Source organism: Heterodontus francisci, chromosome 18 (assembly GCF_036365525.1).
Source record: "Heterodontus francisci isolate sHetFra1 chromosome 18, sHetFra1.hap1, whole genome shotgun sequence".
Classification (NCBI taxonomy): Eukaryota; Metazoa; Chordata; class Chondrichthyes; order Heterodontiformes; family Heterodontidae; genus Heterodontus; species Heterodontus francisci.
In genome coordinates this window covers 11,512,495-11,531,999 of record NC_090388.1, presented here as the reverse complement: position 1 = coordinate 11,531,999, position 19,505 = coordinate 11,512,495, and the positions used below count along the sequence as shown (strand labels likewise).

Genomic DNA, 19,505 nt, shown 5'->3' with positions numbered 1-19,505 from the left:
GGGAGTAGGCGAAAAGAGATTAATCCAAATTTTATTTTTGTTAATCCAAAATTCTGCCTCCTTAACATGGTGGGAGGTTCAAAGTTTGTGTTTTTCACTTTCCCATGGAGACCAAACATTTCAGATCTTTGACACAAGAGCTCCAGTAACATTTTTTGCTGGTCCATTTAGAAACTAGGGCTCTGTGGAAAGGAAGAGAGATCAACAGCGGTGTTTCTGCTTCTCACTTCTAATAGTTCCTCTCTGGGATCACAAAGGTGCCCATTGGTACGAATACCCATTCACTAGCAGATCCATAACTGGCATCAACAGAGCAATTCCCAGATGAGTGGATGCCAAATGGTCTTTGTAGTCATGGTCCAACTCACTTAACCACCAGAACACTCAGCCCTCAACAGAATCAATACTATAGAATCTTCCCACTGAAGGATGAAGCTTGTGACCTAAGACCTGGGGTTCAGAAAAATAGCTTAGTTACAATGTACACGGAAGAAAAAGTTAGGATTCATAATGGGGATGGAAGTTTGCAGACTTAACCATACTGCACCTTTCCTTAGAAAACTACTGTATCCTGTCACATCTTACTTCTATCGCCTGTGAAACACCATTTCAAATGAGTTTTCCTTACTTAGTATTGTGGAAGTACAAGTGATCACTTGGCACACATCCCCCCACAAGCCTTTATTTCAGTTGGCCGCATCCTGTTTGCACAGTATGCTGATTGTGTAAATACTAGAGGGAGATGTTTGCTCCCAAACATATAGACAGGTGTGCACACAAACATACAGGAACGTGATAAAACTCTGGGGACTGGCAGTGCAATTAAAGACTGAAGATTTGTTTTACGTGTTCTCACTCAGTACTGGAGTGGATATTGGTCGTTATTTTAACTGAGGCCAGCAGCAAGGATGGATTTTGTGTAAACCGCAGATTCTAATTGCCTATTTTTGAAGATAGACAAAGTAATCACATTGAAGTAAAAATGAAAAGTATTTTTATAGAATTTATTTATATGTAGAAATCATTTCCTGTACTGTGAAGACTGTTCTATAATTATAAGTTTTTATTATTTATTATGTCCTTTAGTGGCAGAGGGAGCTTTAGCTCGGTATCTAACTTGGGGAGTGTTTGATGCTGACACTTCTGGTGCCTGAAAGGGGAATGTATTCCATTTCCTAGTACAAACACCTCTCATATTTTCTTTTTCATCAATAAGCTAAGTATTAAACTTTTATCTAGACAATGCACTGTAATATCTGGTCTAGAAGTTGTGGATGGTTTTATTCACGAAACAGAATGCAATGTATACACACTTTTGAAACCAAATTAACAAAATCATTTACAGTATCATTTAAATACATTGATGAGCCCAAAAGAGTAGCAATTTAGTTGGGATACTTGTTCTAAATTACAGAAATAAAATGGGTGATTTCCATCACCCCCTCTTCCCTGTGCAGCTGTGGCAGCTCCTGATGTTTGCAGACATCCTCAATTTAAATTCCCCCCCCCCCCCCGATTTGCAGGGTGCACCACCACCACCTGAAGTCATTCCTCTTGCCCAAAGACCGTGAAGAATGTGATTATACCATTAGCCCACCACCTGCAGATCTCAGGAAAGCTGCAAGGGGTGACTGGCTCTTTACTCATTGTCAACAGAACTCCCCTGCAAATTAACTTTCAAGAGCAGCAGTTAAGAGGGAGGAATCACTCTGATGCTAATATCACTTTTCAAATGGAGTTCAAATAGTTCCACTTCAATAAGTTTTGAAAATCCAACTTGTAAAAGGTCAAAAGGCCAGGAAAATTGGTTCCATAGTATTCTACAATTGAGTATAATTATTATTGTTGGGACAATTGGGAGTAGTGTCCCTTCAACATTGCTGCTTGTAATTCTGCAAACGTACCTTCAAACTACAATCACTGTATCTCCCCACCAGTGCCTCAATTTCCCTCTTATCTGCCGCTGCCTTGCTTTTAACTCTCCCATCCCAACAACCCTCCAAGATCTCCGCACTCATACAATTCTAGACTTTTGCACATCCATGATTTTAATCACTCCACCATTGGCGGCTGTGCCTTCAGCTGCCTGGGCCATAAGCTCTGGAATTCTCTCTATTAAATTCTCCACCTCTCTCTCCTCCAAGTCTTTCCTTAAAACATACCTCTTCGACCAAACTTTTGGTCATCTGTCCTGGTATTCCCTCACATGGCTTGATGTCAAATTTTCTTTGATAATTGCTCCAGTGAGGGCTCTTGGGTCATTTTACTACATTAAAGGTAATGTATAAATACAAGTTATTGTTGCTTCCTATGTGTAGGCACAATATGTTCTCAATGGCTTTTTTAGTAGATAAAATTTTGAGGAGAACCTGAAAATTAGGCTCCAACCAGAGGACAGCCGCCACACAGCATTCTTATCCTTGCACAGCAAATCCTTTTGCTGGAGGCAACAAGTATTATGGTTCTTGTAAAATATATGTTTCAATGAAGCAATAGGCAGAAAATTGGATCTGGGTGCTATTGACATCAAGGGATATGGGGATAGTGTGGGAATATGGCATTGAGATAGACCATCAGCCATGATCTAGAATGGCGGAGCAGGCTCGAACGGCTGAATGGCCTACTCCTGCGCCAATGATCCTACTTGAAAACTTTCATTTATATAGTGCTTTTTCGTATTTGCAGGATGTCCCAAAGTACTTTACAGCTACTTAACCTTTTGTTGAAGTCACTGTTATAATGTAAGAAATGCAGCAGCCAATTTGCACATAGCAAGATCCCAAAAAAAGCAATGAAATAAATGTACAGATCATCGCTGTAGGATAAGTATTGGCCAGGACACCAAGAAGAACTCTACTGTTCTTCTTAGAAATAGTGCTATGGGAACTTTTACGTCCACCTGAGGGGGCAGACGGGGCCTCAATTTAACATCTCTTTCGAAAGACGGCACCTCGGACAGTGCGGCGCTCCCGCAGTACTGGCCCTCCGACAGTGCGGCGCTCCCACAGTACCGGCCCTCCGACAGTGCGGCGCTCCCGCAGTACCGACTCTGAAGTTTCTCTTAGGAAAAGAAAACACTGAACATCTTTCAGTCCACAATTAGTTTAACATTTGCTTAAGGTGAATGGCAGGGAACTCTGGAAGGAATCAAATAATAAAATGATACACAAGTGTCTCATTCAGTTTCAACCTGACATGATCCAAACTGTGGTATTAGCTGGTTGCAGACCATCATGTTTGGTATGTGTTCAAAATCATGCATTGTTTTGATAGAGTCAAGAAGGAAAAGCTTTCCAGTGGCAGGAGGGTCGCTAACCAGAGGACACAGATTTAAGGTGATTGGCAAAAGTACCAGAGGCGACATGAGGAAATCATGTTTTACTTAGAAAGTTGTTGTGATCTGGAATGTGCTGCCTGAAGGGGCAGTGGAAGCAGATTCAATAACAACATTCAAAAGAGAATTGAATAAATACTTGAATGGAAAAAAATTTACAGGGCTATAGAGAAGGAGAAGGGGAGTGAGATTAATTGGACTGCTCTACCCAAGAGTCAGCTTAGGCACAATGTGCCGAATGGTGTTTTTCTGTGCTATCTCACTCTATGATATGAAGACCTGGCTCAAACATTCCAGGATACTGCAGTTAACACAATCTCCAGTTCTACCATATAAAGATACTGCTTATCCAGAAAAATGAATGAGATCAAAACTTGAAACAGGGAATTTTTCATTGGAAATCTCTTTAAAAGCATCGCCTGCGTTAACTATGGTTTCAGGCAGGATTTGCCATTTGAAGTTTGCAGAAGCAATAACTAAATATAAAACTGGTAGATGGAAGTTACAAGCAAGAAGTGCCAAAACCAGTGGCCCACACACCTCGAAGGATATGGACAGCAGCGCATGGGAACATCATCACCTCCAAATTCCCATCCCAATTCACACACCATCCCAACTTGGACAGATGTCGTGATTCCAAATCCTGGAACAGCACTGTGGGAGCACTTTCACCACATGGACTGCAGCAGTTTAAGGGCAAGTAAGGATGGGCTACAATTGCCAGCTTTACCAACAACACCCAAGAATGAATTTTTTTTTTTTTAAATGGAAGCCTTGGAAATATCTCACGATCAGAGAGTAGAGATGTGGGAACCATCAGTGCACTGTAAATAACATGGCAGCGACAGAATAATGTTTTAAATCCGACAAAGGGCAAGATTTAATATATTCATTTTTCTAAGAGCAACACAGCCAAATTACAGCTTTTTAAGATTGAAACAGCAGAAACACACTGCGTTAAAGTACAAAAGTCTAATAGTTTGCCCCTAAATGCAGTCAATACTTACATGCATGTATCTAGCAGAATAATATAGTTCGAGGAGATAAGTCTGGTTCAGTGTAGTATTTGGACCTTTAATTTTAAATGATCAAACATGGATTTTGTTGATTCACCTGTCGAAATGACAAAGTTAACCCATCGACATAAATGAGCTGTATAAATAGCTTGTGCCATGTTTGGGATTTACCTTCATGAGATTATATCACCATTTCTGCACAGCATTAAAATGTCGCAGGTCACCATTTTCAGTTTGTATAATAATATTTTAACATTCTGGTTAGCAACATCCCAAGGGCAGAACTGAGAGCAAAGGCTCCAAGTTTAAGACATGGCAGATAAACCCTAACAACAATCCTACTGACACATAAGCCACTTCTGCCTTTCAACTGCCAACCTGCTGAACTGGTAATCCTTGATGAATGTGCTAGCGTTGTATTAACTTTCCTCCCACGGAATGTCTTTAAAATGGTCATACTGCTTCCCGCTGAGCCTTGCAAAGACCAGAAATGATGACTTTGTTTCAAGATCACACTTGTACTTAGTTAGATCAACATTAATGGATAAAGGGCGGGCAGTCAAGTATGGGTCTGGCACTGGCCACTGTAAACCCAGGTGATGACGATGAAGCTGAAAATGAGGAAGATAAATGTTAATCATTTGGAAAGGTGATGTCTACTTCACAGCTGTAATATTCAGTTTTGTTTCACATTTTTATATATAAAAACCCATGTGATTTGGAAGTAGCCCAGTAGTGAACAGCAGAATGTTAGATCTTGGGCTCGAGGCCACCATTCTATACAAGGTTGTGTGGACCCCCTACTATATTGATAGATAGAAACATGGACAAGCCTGGGGCAGCAAAGCAAGGTTTCGACATTCAACCACTGAGCAAAAACATCAGCAAATCCATTCTCTCAAATAACACAAGACAATGGAACTCAAAAAGACAAACACCAAAAAAAAAGAACCACAATTTCAAGTTGCAGAGATGCACAAGCCATGCAGTTTCTGTTTGTTTAAGACAGCATGTGGTTAACCCAAAGAGGCACTTCTCTTATCCAGAAAGCTCAGGTACAAATTAGCAGAGCCAAGGATAAATAGGTAATCCTGGAGTTTAACCAGCTAAAATCAAATAGCTTATCAACACTGGTAGATTCAATTTGTAGGACCACCCTAGCCTATGGAGCATCACTGTACTGGATCAACTGGAGTCGAGTGGGAAGAATGCCTGCAGGAAGTGACAGTTCTGTCACTGAGCCAGTATTCCCAGTAGAATTGATCACCTACCTCAAGCATAAAATGTTCATGGAGCCTTTTTTTTAATTCTTTCATGGGCATCACTGACAAGGCTGGCATTTGTTGCCCTTGACAACTGAGAGGCTTGCGATGCCATTTCAGAGGGCAGTTAAGAGTCAACCACATTGCTGTGGGTCTGGAGTCACATGTAGGCCAAACCAGGTGAGAATAGCAGAATTCCTTCCCCAAAGGACTTTAGTGGAGCAGATGGGTTTGTGCAACAATCGAAGATAGTTTCATGGCCATCGTTTCTGAGACCAGTTTTCAAATCCAGATTTTCAATTAATTAATTGAATTTACTAATTAATTGAATTGTTGGTGGGAGTTGACCCATGTCCCCAGGGCATTCGCCTGGGCCTCTAGATTACCAGTCCAGTGACATTACCATGATGCCACTGCCTCTCTGCCACAGAAGGTTCTGATCTTCCACCGCCAGGCACGTCATCTCATAGTTCGTGCCAAAGGAATCTTAACACTTGACTTCCATCTCAGGAGAATAATTATTAGTTGACCATTAAACAGCTCCTAAGTACAGGTTCACACACTCACTCAATTTTACAATTCGGATAAATACACTTTATTTTAAAGCTCAAAGTACAATATCAAGAATATTTCACCTCTTTGTTTCCCCAATGCAACGGTGCATGAACTAAACTTTGATCTTGCACTTACTTTAATTAATAGTCCATTTATGCAGTGCCACACAATGCCTTCTACTTTCCCCTCTGGGCTTTCCTCAAACCACGTGATAAGATCCTTGAGGTGAAGTGTCAGGGGTTTCTCAATTCGCAAGGATCCATGAGAAATCAGGACATGGACAGGGTGCCTTTTATTTCCCAGCCCTGGAACAGAATTAAGTGTAAAGTCTTATCAGTGCCACACTTACTAACATTTACTAAAACTTCTCACATCAAGCCAAGGAATCAAGGTGGGTGAAAATCCTCCCGTCGATAATTTAACAAAAGAAAGTCCATTAGAAAAAATAAATTGGAAAATATTCAACCAAAATTATCACAGCGCGGAATTTTCTCCCTCCACCCGCCTCTATTCAAAGTTTTCCCCAGCTAGTTTTGAGAAGATGCTGGTGAAAAAAAACCTCACATTTATGTAGTGCCTTTCACATTCTCAGGATATCCCCAGAATACTCATTTCTAATTCATTACTTTTGACATGCGGTCACTGTTATATAGGTAAAGGCTGCCGTTATTTTTCACAGCGATGTCCCACAAACAATAAATGGGAAGATCAGTTAACCTCACTATGGTGGAAGGAGGAATTTTGAAGTTCCTTTGCTGCACAATACTGATATACCACAAATGACATTTCTCCATCTTGTGTAAATATATAAAGAATCATTTTATCCACACTGTTTCTTTTTGTAACGCTTTTGAATCAGTTTCCTTGCCTTTACCTCACCAATTCATAACTCTCTGATCCACACTCTTTCAACAGACACCACTTCAGGCACCAGCGTAGCTCAATGGGTAATACTCTTGCCTTGACAGAGAAGGTTGTAGGTTCCAGTCCCACTCTAGACTGGAGCATACAATCTAGGCTGATATTCCAGTACAGTACTGAGGCAGCGCTGCACTATTAGAGTGTTGCTGTCTTTAGAACGAGATGTTAAACTGAGGGGGCTGACAGGGCATTGTTTTTTAAAATTTTTCTTGAGAAACTTTTTTACGCAGCGAGTGGTTAGGACCTGGAATGTGCTGCCTGAGTGTGGTGGAGGCAGATTCAATCGTGGTTTACCAAAGGGAATTGGATAATTATCTAAAGAGAAAAAAAGTGCAGGGCTAGGGGGAAAAGGAGTGAAAATAGGACTAGCTGAGCTGCTTTACAAAGAGCCAGCACAGAAATGACAGACTGAATGGCCTCCTTCTGTGTTGTAACCATTCTATGATACTATCTCATCTGAAAGAAGGCACCTTCAACAATGCAGCACTCCTGCAGTACTGCACTGCGAGTTTCGACCTGGATTATGCGCTCAAGTCTCTGGACTGGGACTTGAACCCACGACCTCCTAATTCAGAGGCGAGGGTGCAATGTATTCAGACAAGAGGAGGCCAAGGTCAGATTAAAAATAACCGGGTACGCACACTGAAAAGACAAAAGTCTGCCTACCGTACGGGTTTCCATTAATATGTGTTCCTACAAGCTCCAGCGTTTGTTCAAGAAGCTCCATTAATGGAACAGTGGTAATTTCTAGAAGATTCTTCTCAGAACAGGGTTTCAAAACCAGTGCTAATCCGGTTTCGTAATTCACAGTTGAGAGGTGCCAACAGTACGGTTTGCTCCCACTCTCGACTGGAACCCAACCTTGGTAGTGTTTGGGGAAGAAGGGAAAAGGAGGAACGAGAATAAATTTCTACAAAGCTCACACCAGGAACCCTAAGGCATTGTCGCTTAATGAATAAAAACTTGTTGCCTCGTACCAGGAATGTGCCCGTTTTCATCTGGCTGCAGTCGGCCATTTATTTGGACCACTCCATGGGCCGGGATCCAGGGATCAGTAACTGCCCTGAAGTCATTGTCAAGGTTCCACGTGAACTCTGAAGAGTAAATTGAACGTCTGTCAGAGCACCCAACATTATTGTACCCCATTCATGCATAACAGCATCGTTTATAGAACGGTTTTACCTAAGGATCAACTAGTTACCTCCTTTATCAGCAATATTAACTCTTGTCATGTCAAATATCTGCCCTCTGCTACAGCAAGTTATTCAATTTATAAACACAGACATATGCAAGGGTTGGGATTTTCTGATACCAGCTGGGGGTGGACACAGAAGCACAAACAACAATCTTTCCCCAAGCAGTTCAACAACATGCATTAACATAGCATCTTTAACGTAGTAAAATGTCCCAAGGTGCTTCTTGGGAGCGTAATCAAACAAAATTTGACAACACGCCACTTACATAAATGTTAAGGCAGATGACAAAAAGCTTGTTCAAAGAGGTAGCTTTTAAGGAGCGTCTTGAAGGAGGTGAGAGAGGTAGAGAGACGGAGAGGTTTAGGGAGGGAATTCCAGAGTTTAGGGCCTAGACAGCTGTAGACATGGCCACCAATGGTGGGGTGGGTGGATAAAGGGTTAGAGGAAGGAAGAGACCTTGGAGGTCACAGAGATAATACAGTGACAACTGTGTCAATCTCGATGCCACTCCCCCTTCGCTCAATACAAAATGCCAGCTGACTGCTGGGAGACAGAGAAGGCAAGGATCTTTTCAGAAGGTCTCTAATACATAAAAGTGTTCTTCAAATCTATTTGTGGGGGTGGGGTGGGGGGGGGTTGCAAAGTACTTTTAAAATTGCAACAAATTGTTGATATAAACATAACACGAGAAAAGAAAAAGGTCGTCATTACCGGTGCTGGCTTTGGAAGACTGAAATTTCCTGAATCGTTTTTCAGCTTGCTTGGTAGGTTTCCTATCCAGTCGAGCCCAGAGATACGGCAAATCTGACGACAATGACCATCAAAAGTTAATTAACTGACTGAATTCTACCTGTTGATGACGTGACACAGCAAGGATGTAGTTTTGACATTTCAGAAAACCATGGAAGGAAAAGCATTGTGAATTCAAATCCATTGATGGATATTACTGGATAATGGCTGGACAAGTGTCAAAGCACGGGTTACAAACTCCGAAATGTAGCAAACAGTGAGGAGGAAAGTAACAGACTTCAGGAGGACACAGACCGGTGAAATGGGCAGACACATAGCTGCTGAAATTTAATGCAAAGGTGTGTGTCGTGATTGATTTTGGTAGGAAGAATCAGGAGAGGCATACAAGGATTGAAACCTGGGGGTATACGTACAAGTCTTTGAATATGGCAAGACAAGTTGAGAAGGCTGTTAAAAGGCATGTGAGATTATTAGCTTTATAAATAGAAGCATACAGTACAAAAGCAAAGGAAGGCACGCTAAATGTTTATAAATCACTGGTTAGGCCCCAGCTGGAGGATTGTGTCGAATTCTGGGTACTGAACTTTAGGGAGGATGTCAAGGTCTCAGAAAGAGTGCCAAGGAGAGTTACTAAAATGGTACCAAGGATTAAAGACTTCAGTGACATGAAGAAACTAGAGAAACTGAGATTGTTCTCCTTAGAGCAGAGAGGTTTAAGGGGGAGATTTGACACAAGTGTTCAAAATCATGAAGGGTTTTGCTAAAAGTAAATACGGAGAAACTGCTTCCAGTGACAGAAGGGTCAGTAACCTGGGAACACAGGTTCAAGGTGATTTGCCAAAGAACCAGGTGACATTGTTACGACTGAGGTGGGAGGAGTGCACTGTCTTTTCTAGTTCCATTTCTCCACAGGTCACAACATATATTTAAATGTTTACCCAGTTACTGATATCATCAATCATATTCTCTACTCTTTATTCCAGAATAAACTACAATAACCAGGTTTCTTCAATAAACATTATCAGTTTATTATAAAACAAGACTTATCCAGTAATGAAGCAAAGCATCAACACAGATTGAATTATGAAAGTTCCCTTTTAAAATCCCGCACACACACACTGACAAAAAACAGAAATTCTCTCTGCAAAGGTCTGTTACAAGAAAAAGACTTTGGCCAAACACTTGCTAATTCTTGAAGAAAAAAAGATATGGAAAGATGTCAGTTGTCCCGTTTGGTCTGGCATCCGGGTATATGGTGACAGGTCACTGGGATCTTTTCTAGAACAGTTCTTTTCAAGCAACGTCGAGGATTAAGCTGGCAGGTTTTTCCAGGAGAAATGTGGCATCAGGGATTTCAGCCAGTATACACTTGAATCACAGGGTTTTTCCCCAAAGACAGGAGGAAAGAAGATCTGACACACTGGACTTCTCAGGGTCTGTTAGAGAGGTGCAGGAAAGATGAGCTGGGGGTGTCGTTTCCCTTAGCAGGGAAACCACCAACTGTCTTCAAAACAGTTCACACCCCAACTGAACTGAAAATAATCCAAACCCCAAAATAGAAAGTCAACCTCCGGACCTCCATAAACTTGACATGTGGCTTTTCTATAAACATCACCCCTTAGTCCAAGGTTCCTGTTGTATAATTATCTTAAGGCGGGTGATCTCCAGTAGAGATTGTTTTTAGCACTCCTTGATTCTTCCAGTAAGTGTTTTCAGTAAAGTGTCCTTTCAATGACCCCAATGAAAAAACAAAGTCCAGCATTTCTTCAAGCTTCCAAATGAATCCATTTCCACAATTTAAACATGAATCCTTAAAAACATATTTTTTTAAAATATAGAAACATTCGCATAGCGACATGAGGAAAAATAAATTAAGCAATGAGTTGTTGTGATCTGGATTGCACTGCCTGAAAGAATATAGGAAATAGGAGCAGGAGTCAGCCATTCAGCCCTTTGAGCTTGTCCCACCATTCAATACAGGCAGTGGAAGTTGGTTCAATTAACTTTCAAAAGAGAATTGGATAAATACTTGAAGGGGAAAAATTTGCAGGGCTATGGGGAAAGAACAGTGGAATGGAACTAATCGGACAGCTCTCTCAAAGAGACAGCACAGGCACAAAGGGACAAATGGCCTCCCTCCCTACTGCATCATTCTATGATTAGAGATTGGATGATGTAGTGGATAAGATGAACACTCTTGGGACTTGGCTTCAAATTTTGGCCAGAGCAATGGGATGCAAGTTTGTTCTGTTTGAACAGTGGTGCAGTGGTTAGCACCGCACTCTCACAGCTCCAGCAACCCGGGTTCAGTTCTGGGTACTGACTGTGCGGAGTTTGCAAGTTCTCCCTGTGACCACGTGGGTTTTCGCCAGGTGCTCCAGTTTCCTCCCACAGCCAAAGACTTGCAGGCTGATAGGTAAATTGGCCATTGTAAATTGCCCCTAGTGTAGGTAGGTGGTAGGGAATATGGGATTACTGCAGGGTTAGTATAAACGGGTGGTTGTTGGTCGGCACAGACACGGTGGACCGAAGGGCCTGTTTCAGTGCTGTATCTCTAAATAAATAAATGAAAGGACCCTCTATGCAATGCCTTTGTCAGTCTCAATGCATCTCCTCAGACACAAAGCCACAACTGCCCCTACATTTGGCAGGTTTTTCTCAAAGAGACAGCAGCATATCTGGGGTGTTAGCAGACTGATGCAGTCGAGGGCACCCTTCTGAGCCTCGGGATAAGGTACATTGTTGAGGCAGAACAGAGGAATCTTTACGCTGCACGTGGCCGTGTTATATCTGACTGGCAATGCTTGATCTAAACACCACCTGCCAGAAATGGGAAATTGTTCTATTCCCCAGCACTAACATCCCACATCTTGGTAAGCTTCAGTAAGACAAACATTTAATACTGCAAACAGAATATGAATCTAAATGCTATGGTGAACATTTTAATGAGCTCTGACCACATTGTAATGAACATTGTTAAGAACGCTGGACTTTATAGTATGGTTATGTTTTAAAAACTGTGATCTCCACTGCAGTGCAAAATGGACATTTGGAGGAGACATGTCATTTCACACCAATTGTGCCCAGAGATAAGTCAGGGATTTTGGTTACCATGGAAACATGGAACCCTGATCAAAGACCCTTTTTGAAAGCTTGTAAAACCTAAAAGACAATGGATTTCACTCTCTCAGACTGTAAACAGGGAGCCAGGGGCTCTAAAAATGCAAATTCGAGTTGCAATTGTTAATACCTGAAAACAAAGGAAGGCCCAGGTGGTTTTGCTATGGTTAGGATTATAGTCCCAGAATTGTAAAGGCAAACAACGAGACTTTTTGAACTGGACAAATTCAACAGGCTTTCCTGGGTCTAGAGGCTGAACAGCAAGTAGAATGGTGCAGCCAAAAGAGAGAGAGAAAAAAAAACAGCTGCTGTCAGATCGTCAATACGACTGCTAAGATTTGAACCCGGTTCGAAACTCGAGGTTTGAGGAGGAGAAAAGACCAACGGGGTCACCAGGATTAGTCGAATGTGCTCGGAAGAAGTGAGCAAAGAGGACATTGACTCTGAGAAGGATTGGGAGATCCAACCCATTGCAACTGGGAGGAGTTGGGGACTTTTATCTGCAAGGATATCTTTTTGATGAGAACACTGTGTAATAAAGGCCTGCTACCCGACCCAAACCCAACATGTGTTGGGTTCGGGTCAGGTCGGGTCGCTCTTCCGGGTCCAGTTTTCGCGCACTCAGGCCGGGTCCGGGTCAGACACAGTCCCACAGTATTACCTTTTGCTCTGCTGGGAAGTTGAGTTTAGTAAAAAGTTGAAAAGCCTGCCTGAGCTGGGAGTCCGGGACGTCAAGGAGGGAAACTCTTGAGTCTGCGCAGTGAGCGATTCTTTTGTTGCTTAGCTGCACAAACTGAAGAAGTGAAAAACAGATTCAGAATCGGAAGGTAGGTAAAGTGAACATTCCGGTGGTCGGGTCAGGGAAAAAAATGGAAGGACTCGGGCCTGACTTGAGCGGGCCTTTACTGTGTAACGTAGAAATGTGGTGTGGGGTTTGAGTGTATTAATCAGTTAATGGGAAATACCTTTCTATATAATTTAATGTATTAGCTCCCAACCAAGTACCGTTCAGTTAATGCTGATTTTGAGTTTAGTGGTTATAGTAAAAGTCTTAAAACGTGAAATCTTTTGTCTTGTAATTCTTTAATCCATCTGGGGAGTTCATATCTCTTGTTATAAAGTTAACAGTTTCTACTGAGGTCATAACCACATCCTGAAACATTACTTATTGCTGTAATATTCCTCCCTTTCACTGAGAGAGCCACGTTTTCTGTCCAGCATAAAAAGTTTTACAAAAGTTTTAAAAATAGATTACTAGCAGTTAAACAGACATCTGCAACAGATTGTCTAGATTTCTGTGCAGACTTCTCACCTTTAAAATGCACATTTTTTTAATATTTAAAAAGCACTTCATTCTCTTTTTAAAATGAAGGTGCATCTTTTATGTTACCTTTGTATTTAGTGATGTAACAGCAGGTCCCGTCCACTTTCTCTGTGGCAATCGCATGGTGTATGTCTGCTTCCAATGCCTTCGGACTCAGCCCTCCAGTGGCCAAAACTCTGAATGACTAAAAACAAGTTTATGAGCAAAGGGTCTGTCCCAGTGGAGTACCAACTCGTTAGACGGATGGATCAATCTGGCCAATTTGGAAAGGCCCACTGGGAGACCTGGTCAAATGCAAAGATCCAACGCATAAACAGGCACAAACTAAACCAACTGGGCAGGCAGTTCCTTCACTTTCCTTTTCAAAAGCATTCACAAATGGAATGCTGACTCTGTCCAAATAAAGTCTTTTTTTTAAACCAGATTCTCAACAGAAGCACCAACAAAGAGATCTGGAATAGTACTTGAATGGATTACAATCTCTCGGCACTATTCGAAGAGGAACTCAGTACCATCAACAATGTTCCTCATAGAATCTTACAGCATTGGAGGCCATTCATCCCAATGAACCCATGCCAGCTCTTTGTAAAAGCTCTCCAATTAGGCCCACTTGCCCTGCTCGTTCCCCGTAGTCCTGCAGATTTTGCATTCAGAATCCCCTTTGCTCTGACTCTATGGTTGTACTAGGAAGGCAGCCTCGGGGATTTGCTTTCTGTGCTGCTAATCTAATTCTTCCAATAATCTCCTGGTTTCAATTGCCTGAGGGGGTCATAGAGAAAAGGAACAGGAGGGGGCCATTCAGCCCATCAAGCCTGTTCCGCCATTCAATGCCATCATATCCCTCAATACCTTTGGTTAACAAAAATCTATCAATCTGTTTTAAAATTAACAATTGATCTGGCATCAACTTCTCTTTGCTGAAGAGAGCTCCAAACTTCTACCACCCTTTGTGTGTAGAACTGTTTCCTAATTTCACTCCTGAAAGGTCTGGCTCTAATTTTTAGACAACGCCCCCTCATCCTGGACTCCCTAACTAGCAGACATAGTTTTTCCCAATCTATCCTATCTGCTCCCCTTAATATCTTAAACTTCAATCAAATCACCCTTTAACCTTCTAAATTCCGGGGAATACAATCTCTCCTCGTAACTTAACCCTTGGAGTTCTGTTGTTGGCCTCAGTATCTCTTCATTTGAGGGAGGTGGGGGGATGCAATCAGACAGGATCCAGTGACCCCCTGGTGGACATGTACATCGAGAGAAGACAGGGCCAGACTCAGCTGTGATGGTTTCATTGTCAAACTGTTCACTGACACTCATCAGAACTCAGGTGAAGAATACCCACTCTAAAGTATGAGCAGCCTTGGAACTAACCGCAGGCAGGATCCCAGCAAAAACCATAAGAGGTTATCAAGGCCCGATTAAAAAAATCCACACAGCCCTCGCTCAAAAGCAGGTTAAAGGACAGTTTCATATCTCCAATGATAACTAATCTGCTTAATTACAGGCACACAGTGGAACTAACAATGACAACTTGCATTTTACATAGCACCTTTAACTTAGCAAAACGTTCTAAGACGCTTCATAGGTGAGTTACCAGACAAATATGGCACCAAGGCACATAAAGAGATATTAGGACAGAAGGTCAAGCGCTTGGATAAAGAGGTAGGTTTAAAGGAGCAACTTATACAAGGAGAGAGAGGCAGAGAAGTTTAGGAAGTGAATTTCAGAGATTAGGACCAAAGCAGCTGAAGGCTAAACCAACAATCTATATATTGGCCTTAACCAGGAAGATAAAACAGAATGGGGCCTAGGATTTGAGGACCATCAGGTAAGGTTAGGAAGCAGAGTATCAAGATCTCAAGGCCTGGGTAACAACTGTGGGGTCAGATCCCACTTATAGCGCATTTATATTGCAGCTGCTGGTCTCAGATGCAATATCAGTTGTAACCGGGCGGTATGGCTTGTACTGCCCTACTCGGACACGAACCATCTAACCCCTGGAGTGCTCGCTGTACAGGGTTGACCTCTCAACAAGCAGCACTGTGCATCCTCTAACCCCAGTTACGTTTTACATTGTGCTCAGGGGGTGATCGGGGAATCCAAGCACTTGTTATGCCACCGTGGGTCAGTGGATAGCATTCTAGCTTCTGAATTGGAAGGTTGTGGGTTCAAGACCCACTCCAGAACTAGAGCACATATCTAGCTGTCACTCCCGGCGCAGTATTGAGGGAGTGCTGCATTGTTGGAGGTACTGTCTTTCAGATTAAATATTAATGAGGCTCCATCTGCTCTCAGGTGTAAAAGATCCCACAGCCACTATTCAATAAGGTGCCACACAAGAGGTTATACACAAAATTAGGGCTCATGGGATTTGGGCTAATACATTAGCATGAACTGAGGATTGGTAAAAAGAGAGTAGGAATAAATGGGTCATTTTCAGGTTGGCAGGCTGTAACTAGTGCAGTATCACAAGGATCAGTGCTTGGGACTCAGCTATTTACAATATATTTCAATGACTTTGATGTTGGGATTGAGTGCTATGTATTCAGGTTTGCTGGTGAAATAAAATTAGGTGAGAAAGTTAAGCTTGTGAGGAGGCTGCAAAAGAATTTAGACAGGTTAAATGAGTGGGCCGGAACATGACAGATGGAATATAATGTGAAGTTATGCACTTCAGTCTGAAAAAAAGCAGAATATTTTTAAATGAGAGAGACTGGGAAATATTGGTTGTTCAGAGGGGCCTGGGTGTCCTTGTACACCAATCATAGAACGTTAACATGTAGATACAGCAAGCAATTAGGAAAGCAAATGGTATGTTAGCCTTTATTACAAAGGGATTGGAGTAGAAGAATAAAAGAAGTCTTACCCAATTTGCAGGGCATTTACTGTATACAGTTTTGGTCTCCTTACCTAAGGATATACTTACCTTAGTGCAACAAAGGTCCACTAGACTGAATTCTGGGGTGAGGGGATTGTTCTATAATGAGTGGACTAGGCCTATATTTCCAGAAGTTTAGAACAATGAGAAGTGATCTCATTGAAACATATAAAACTCGTAAGGGACTTGACAGGGTAGATAATGAGAAAACATTTCCTCTGGCTGGGGAATCTAGAACACGGGCTCACAGTCTCAAAGTAAAGGGTCAGCCATTCAGGACAGAGATGAGGAGAAATTTCTTCACTCAAGAGTGTTGAGAATCTTTGGAATTCTCTACCCCAGAGAGCTGTGGATGCTCAGTCATTGAGTATATTCAAGACAGAGGTCGATAGATTTTTGGGAATTAAGGGATATGGGGATAGCGCAGGAAGGTGGAGTTGAGATAGATCAGCCACGTTCTTATGGAATGGCAGAGCAGGCTCGAGGGGCCGAATGGCCGACTCCAGCTCCTGTTTCTTATGTTCTTATTCCGAAGAACTTCCAACAACCAACATCATGAAAAGAGATTATCTGGTCATTTATCCCATTGCTAGTTGTGGGAGCTTGCTGTGCACAAATTGGATGCAGTATGTTCAACAGTAACTACACTTTCAAAAGGACTTCACTGGCTGTACTTTTTTTTGGAGGGGTGGGGGGAGGGTGTCCTGCGGTTGTGAAAGGTGCTATATAAATGCAAGTTTTTTTTTTGCTTAGCAGTGACACCCTCCTCCAAGGAATGTCACGTGGCATCTCTGGATGTGGGGCAGATTCCTATCTTGGGGGTTAAATTAGCATCACTAGTAAACAGGAATCGTGTAATCGCTGGTAATTAAATTACAAGTAATTCATTAGAACGAAACCTCTATGGTTTGTAACATTGCTCCAGATATGATTTTTTTTTGCACTCAAGTTTTAAAATGAATGCAATTTCGAGATGAATCTGTAATTTCCCTCCCGTTGCAACTCCTCCTACCTGGTGAGCTCGCTTGCTTCCTGGCTCATCCCTCACTTCGGTGGTGAAAGCGCAGGGGATTTTCTGCTGCACCGAGCCCAGGCGTTGCATGGTTTATTCCCCAGGTTGCAGAGGCCGGAGCGCGGGGAGGAACCAGCACCAGGACCGGCCTTCACACAACTATTAAAGCGGATTAATGCAACCAAAAAAACAAATGCAAACGGTCTAACATTCTGCATTGAGCTTCCCCGTCGATCCTGCACCCTCCCGGGTCCTTGCGCCCCCCTGTTTCTTACGCGGAGCTCTTTACGTCGAACGTCAACATTTGCTACAATTCCCTCCCCGGCGAGATTCCCCAGGCGCCTGCGCAGCTCATAAACAACCCTGAGTTGCATCATTCAAATCCCATTTGCATTGACACAGGGCTTTTAGCAGAAAGACACTGCACTGGACTTGAGGAAGAATGTTTAGAATGTGCTGCCATAAGGAGTTGTTGAGGTGAATAGCACAGGGAAGCTGGAAGAAAGAAATAGGAGGATGTGCTGATTGGGTTAGCTGAAGAGGGATGAGAGGAGGCTCATGCGGAGCATAAATCCCAGCATCAATTAGTTGGGCTGAATGGCCTGTTTCTGTGCTGTAAATTCAATGTATCTATTCTAGGTGGGTTGGAAGGTGCAAGAGATGGATAGAAGGGGTCAGCCCAACAATTAGACCCAGATGGTGGGGATGTATCAAAGGCTTTAAAAAGGGAGGGGAGGGGAGGGGGTTCCTGAAAAATATGTTGCATTTATATAGCTACTTTAATCTAACAAGGCTTTACAGAGTGGGAGTAAAATTTAAAAAAAATACAAAAGATGAATTTTTTTGCTGTTCCTGGAATGTGGACATCATTGGGAAGGCTGGCATTTACTGTCCTTCTCCTTCAGTTGCTGCAGTCCGTGTGGTAATGGTGCTCACAATGATGTCTCAGCTCCATGAACCCAGTGTGTTCCTGCCGAGGCAGCCGAACGTGCAATCTATGACTTTGTTTTTAATTTGCATCAACCCACCGTCACAGCTCTTGTTTCACCAATGGGGGAGACCAAAAGCAGGAGGTCCCTAGGCTGGATAAGATCAGGTCATAGGTCAGACTGAGCTGGTGGGCTGCAGGCTGAACATCACCAGTCTGGAACACAACAGTGCAAGAATGTGAGAGAATATAATTGTGGGCTCTAACTTCGAGGACCTAGGAGGAACTGCCGCTATCAGGATAATTTTACAAGATGCAATAAATCCCTCCAATCTCAGATTAGTCATTAACTTGCAGACTCCCTCCTTGGCCTCTAACCAATCATCCAATGAAAGTCTTGGCTTCTTACTCTCTTGCAGTTCGACTCCAGGTGAGAAATGTGCTGACTATGCACTTGATCTTTTCCTGACTTTGTATACAGCCATTCAAGGGAGGGCTGTAACTGCTCACCGTGTGGACAGAGAAAAGGGCAGCAATAAACAGTGGGACTGCTTTCTCTTTTTATATCTTACTGTGCAAAGGTGCAGACCTATTGGAACCAAAAAGCTGGGAATTTTTCAGATGTCCCGACACCAGTGTTGCATGGAGAATTGTAGGGAGAATCGATGTAAATATACATGCTTCACATGTGAGCTCAATGTGGTTCACTTGTGCGGCTTCACATGTCCCGGAGAAGTAGGACTTGGACAAGGCTAAACAGTGTGTGAGAAAATTGATACGGTGAGCATAGTCAATTCTGTAACTCAGCAAGAAGCAGCATTAACGCAGGCTTGATGTCCATGGGAATAATAAAAGGAGGACACTAAATACTGAGGTTTCAGCAACTTCAGGTCCATCAGTGCAAGCACATGGAACATCAGTCATGCTCCTCCAATGTTGCATTCAATTTGATACCTACAAATGCAGTGTCAATTCCCAGGCAGAACCTGCATTTCTATAGCACCTTTCACAACCTCCGGACGGCCCAAACTGCTTCAAAAAGTGTAGTCACCGCTGTAACATAGGGAAACACACAGCAAGCTCCAACAAACAGCAATAAGATAAACAACCAATTAAATTGTTTTAGTGATGTTGACTGAGGGATAAATATTGGTCAAGAAACTAGGATGAACTTCCCTGCTCTTCTTCAAATAAGTGCCATGGGATTTT

At 42.5% G+C, this 19,505-nt stretch overlaps 1 protein-coding gene across 2 annotated transcripts; it reads right to left on the bottom strand.

Moving 5' to 3' along the window:
• Positions 1-1,516: 1,516 nt before the first annotated feature.
• Positions 1,517-17,699, bottom strand: rlig1 (RNA 5'-phosphate and 3'-OH ligase 1). 2 transcript variants are annotated; one of them, XM_068050275.1, is made up of 7 exons: positions 17,369-17,699; positions 13,545-13,662; positions 8,996-9,088; positions 8,066-8,182; positions 7,755-7,949; positions 6,303-6,472; positions 1,518-4,961 (listed from the first exon to the last, which is right to left on the bottom strand). In XM_068050275.1, exons 1-7 carry the CDS (start codon positions 17,456-17,458, stop codon positions 4,770-4,772), a joined length of 975 nt encoding a protein of 324 aa, XP_067906376.1. In that variant the 5' UTR covers positions 17,459-17,699; the 3' UTR covers positions 1,518-4,769. The 2 variants fall into 2 exon arrangements, with proteins under 2 accessions (XP_067906377.1, XP_067906376.1); XM_068050276.1 differs by lacking the exon at positions 8,996-9,088 and having other exon boundaries at positions 1,517-4,961.
• Positions 17,700-19,505: the final 1,806 nt, after the last annotated feature.

Bases quoted from the DNA above. Each gene is read 5' to 3' on its own strand.
- rlig1 (XM_068050275.1), bottom strand. From the start codon at position 17,458: ATGCAACGCCTGGGCTCGGTGCAGCAGAAAATCCCCTGCGCTTTCACC. The intron at 13,663-17,368 runs GTAGGAGGAGTT...ACTTGTTTTTAG, and splicing joins GAAGCAAGCGAGCTCACCAG to TCATTCAGAGTTTTGGCCAC. The intron at 6,473-7,754 runs GTAGGCAGACTT...ATTCTGTTCCAG, and splicing joins TATTAATGGAAACCCGTACG to GGCTGGGAAATAAAAGGCAC.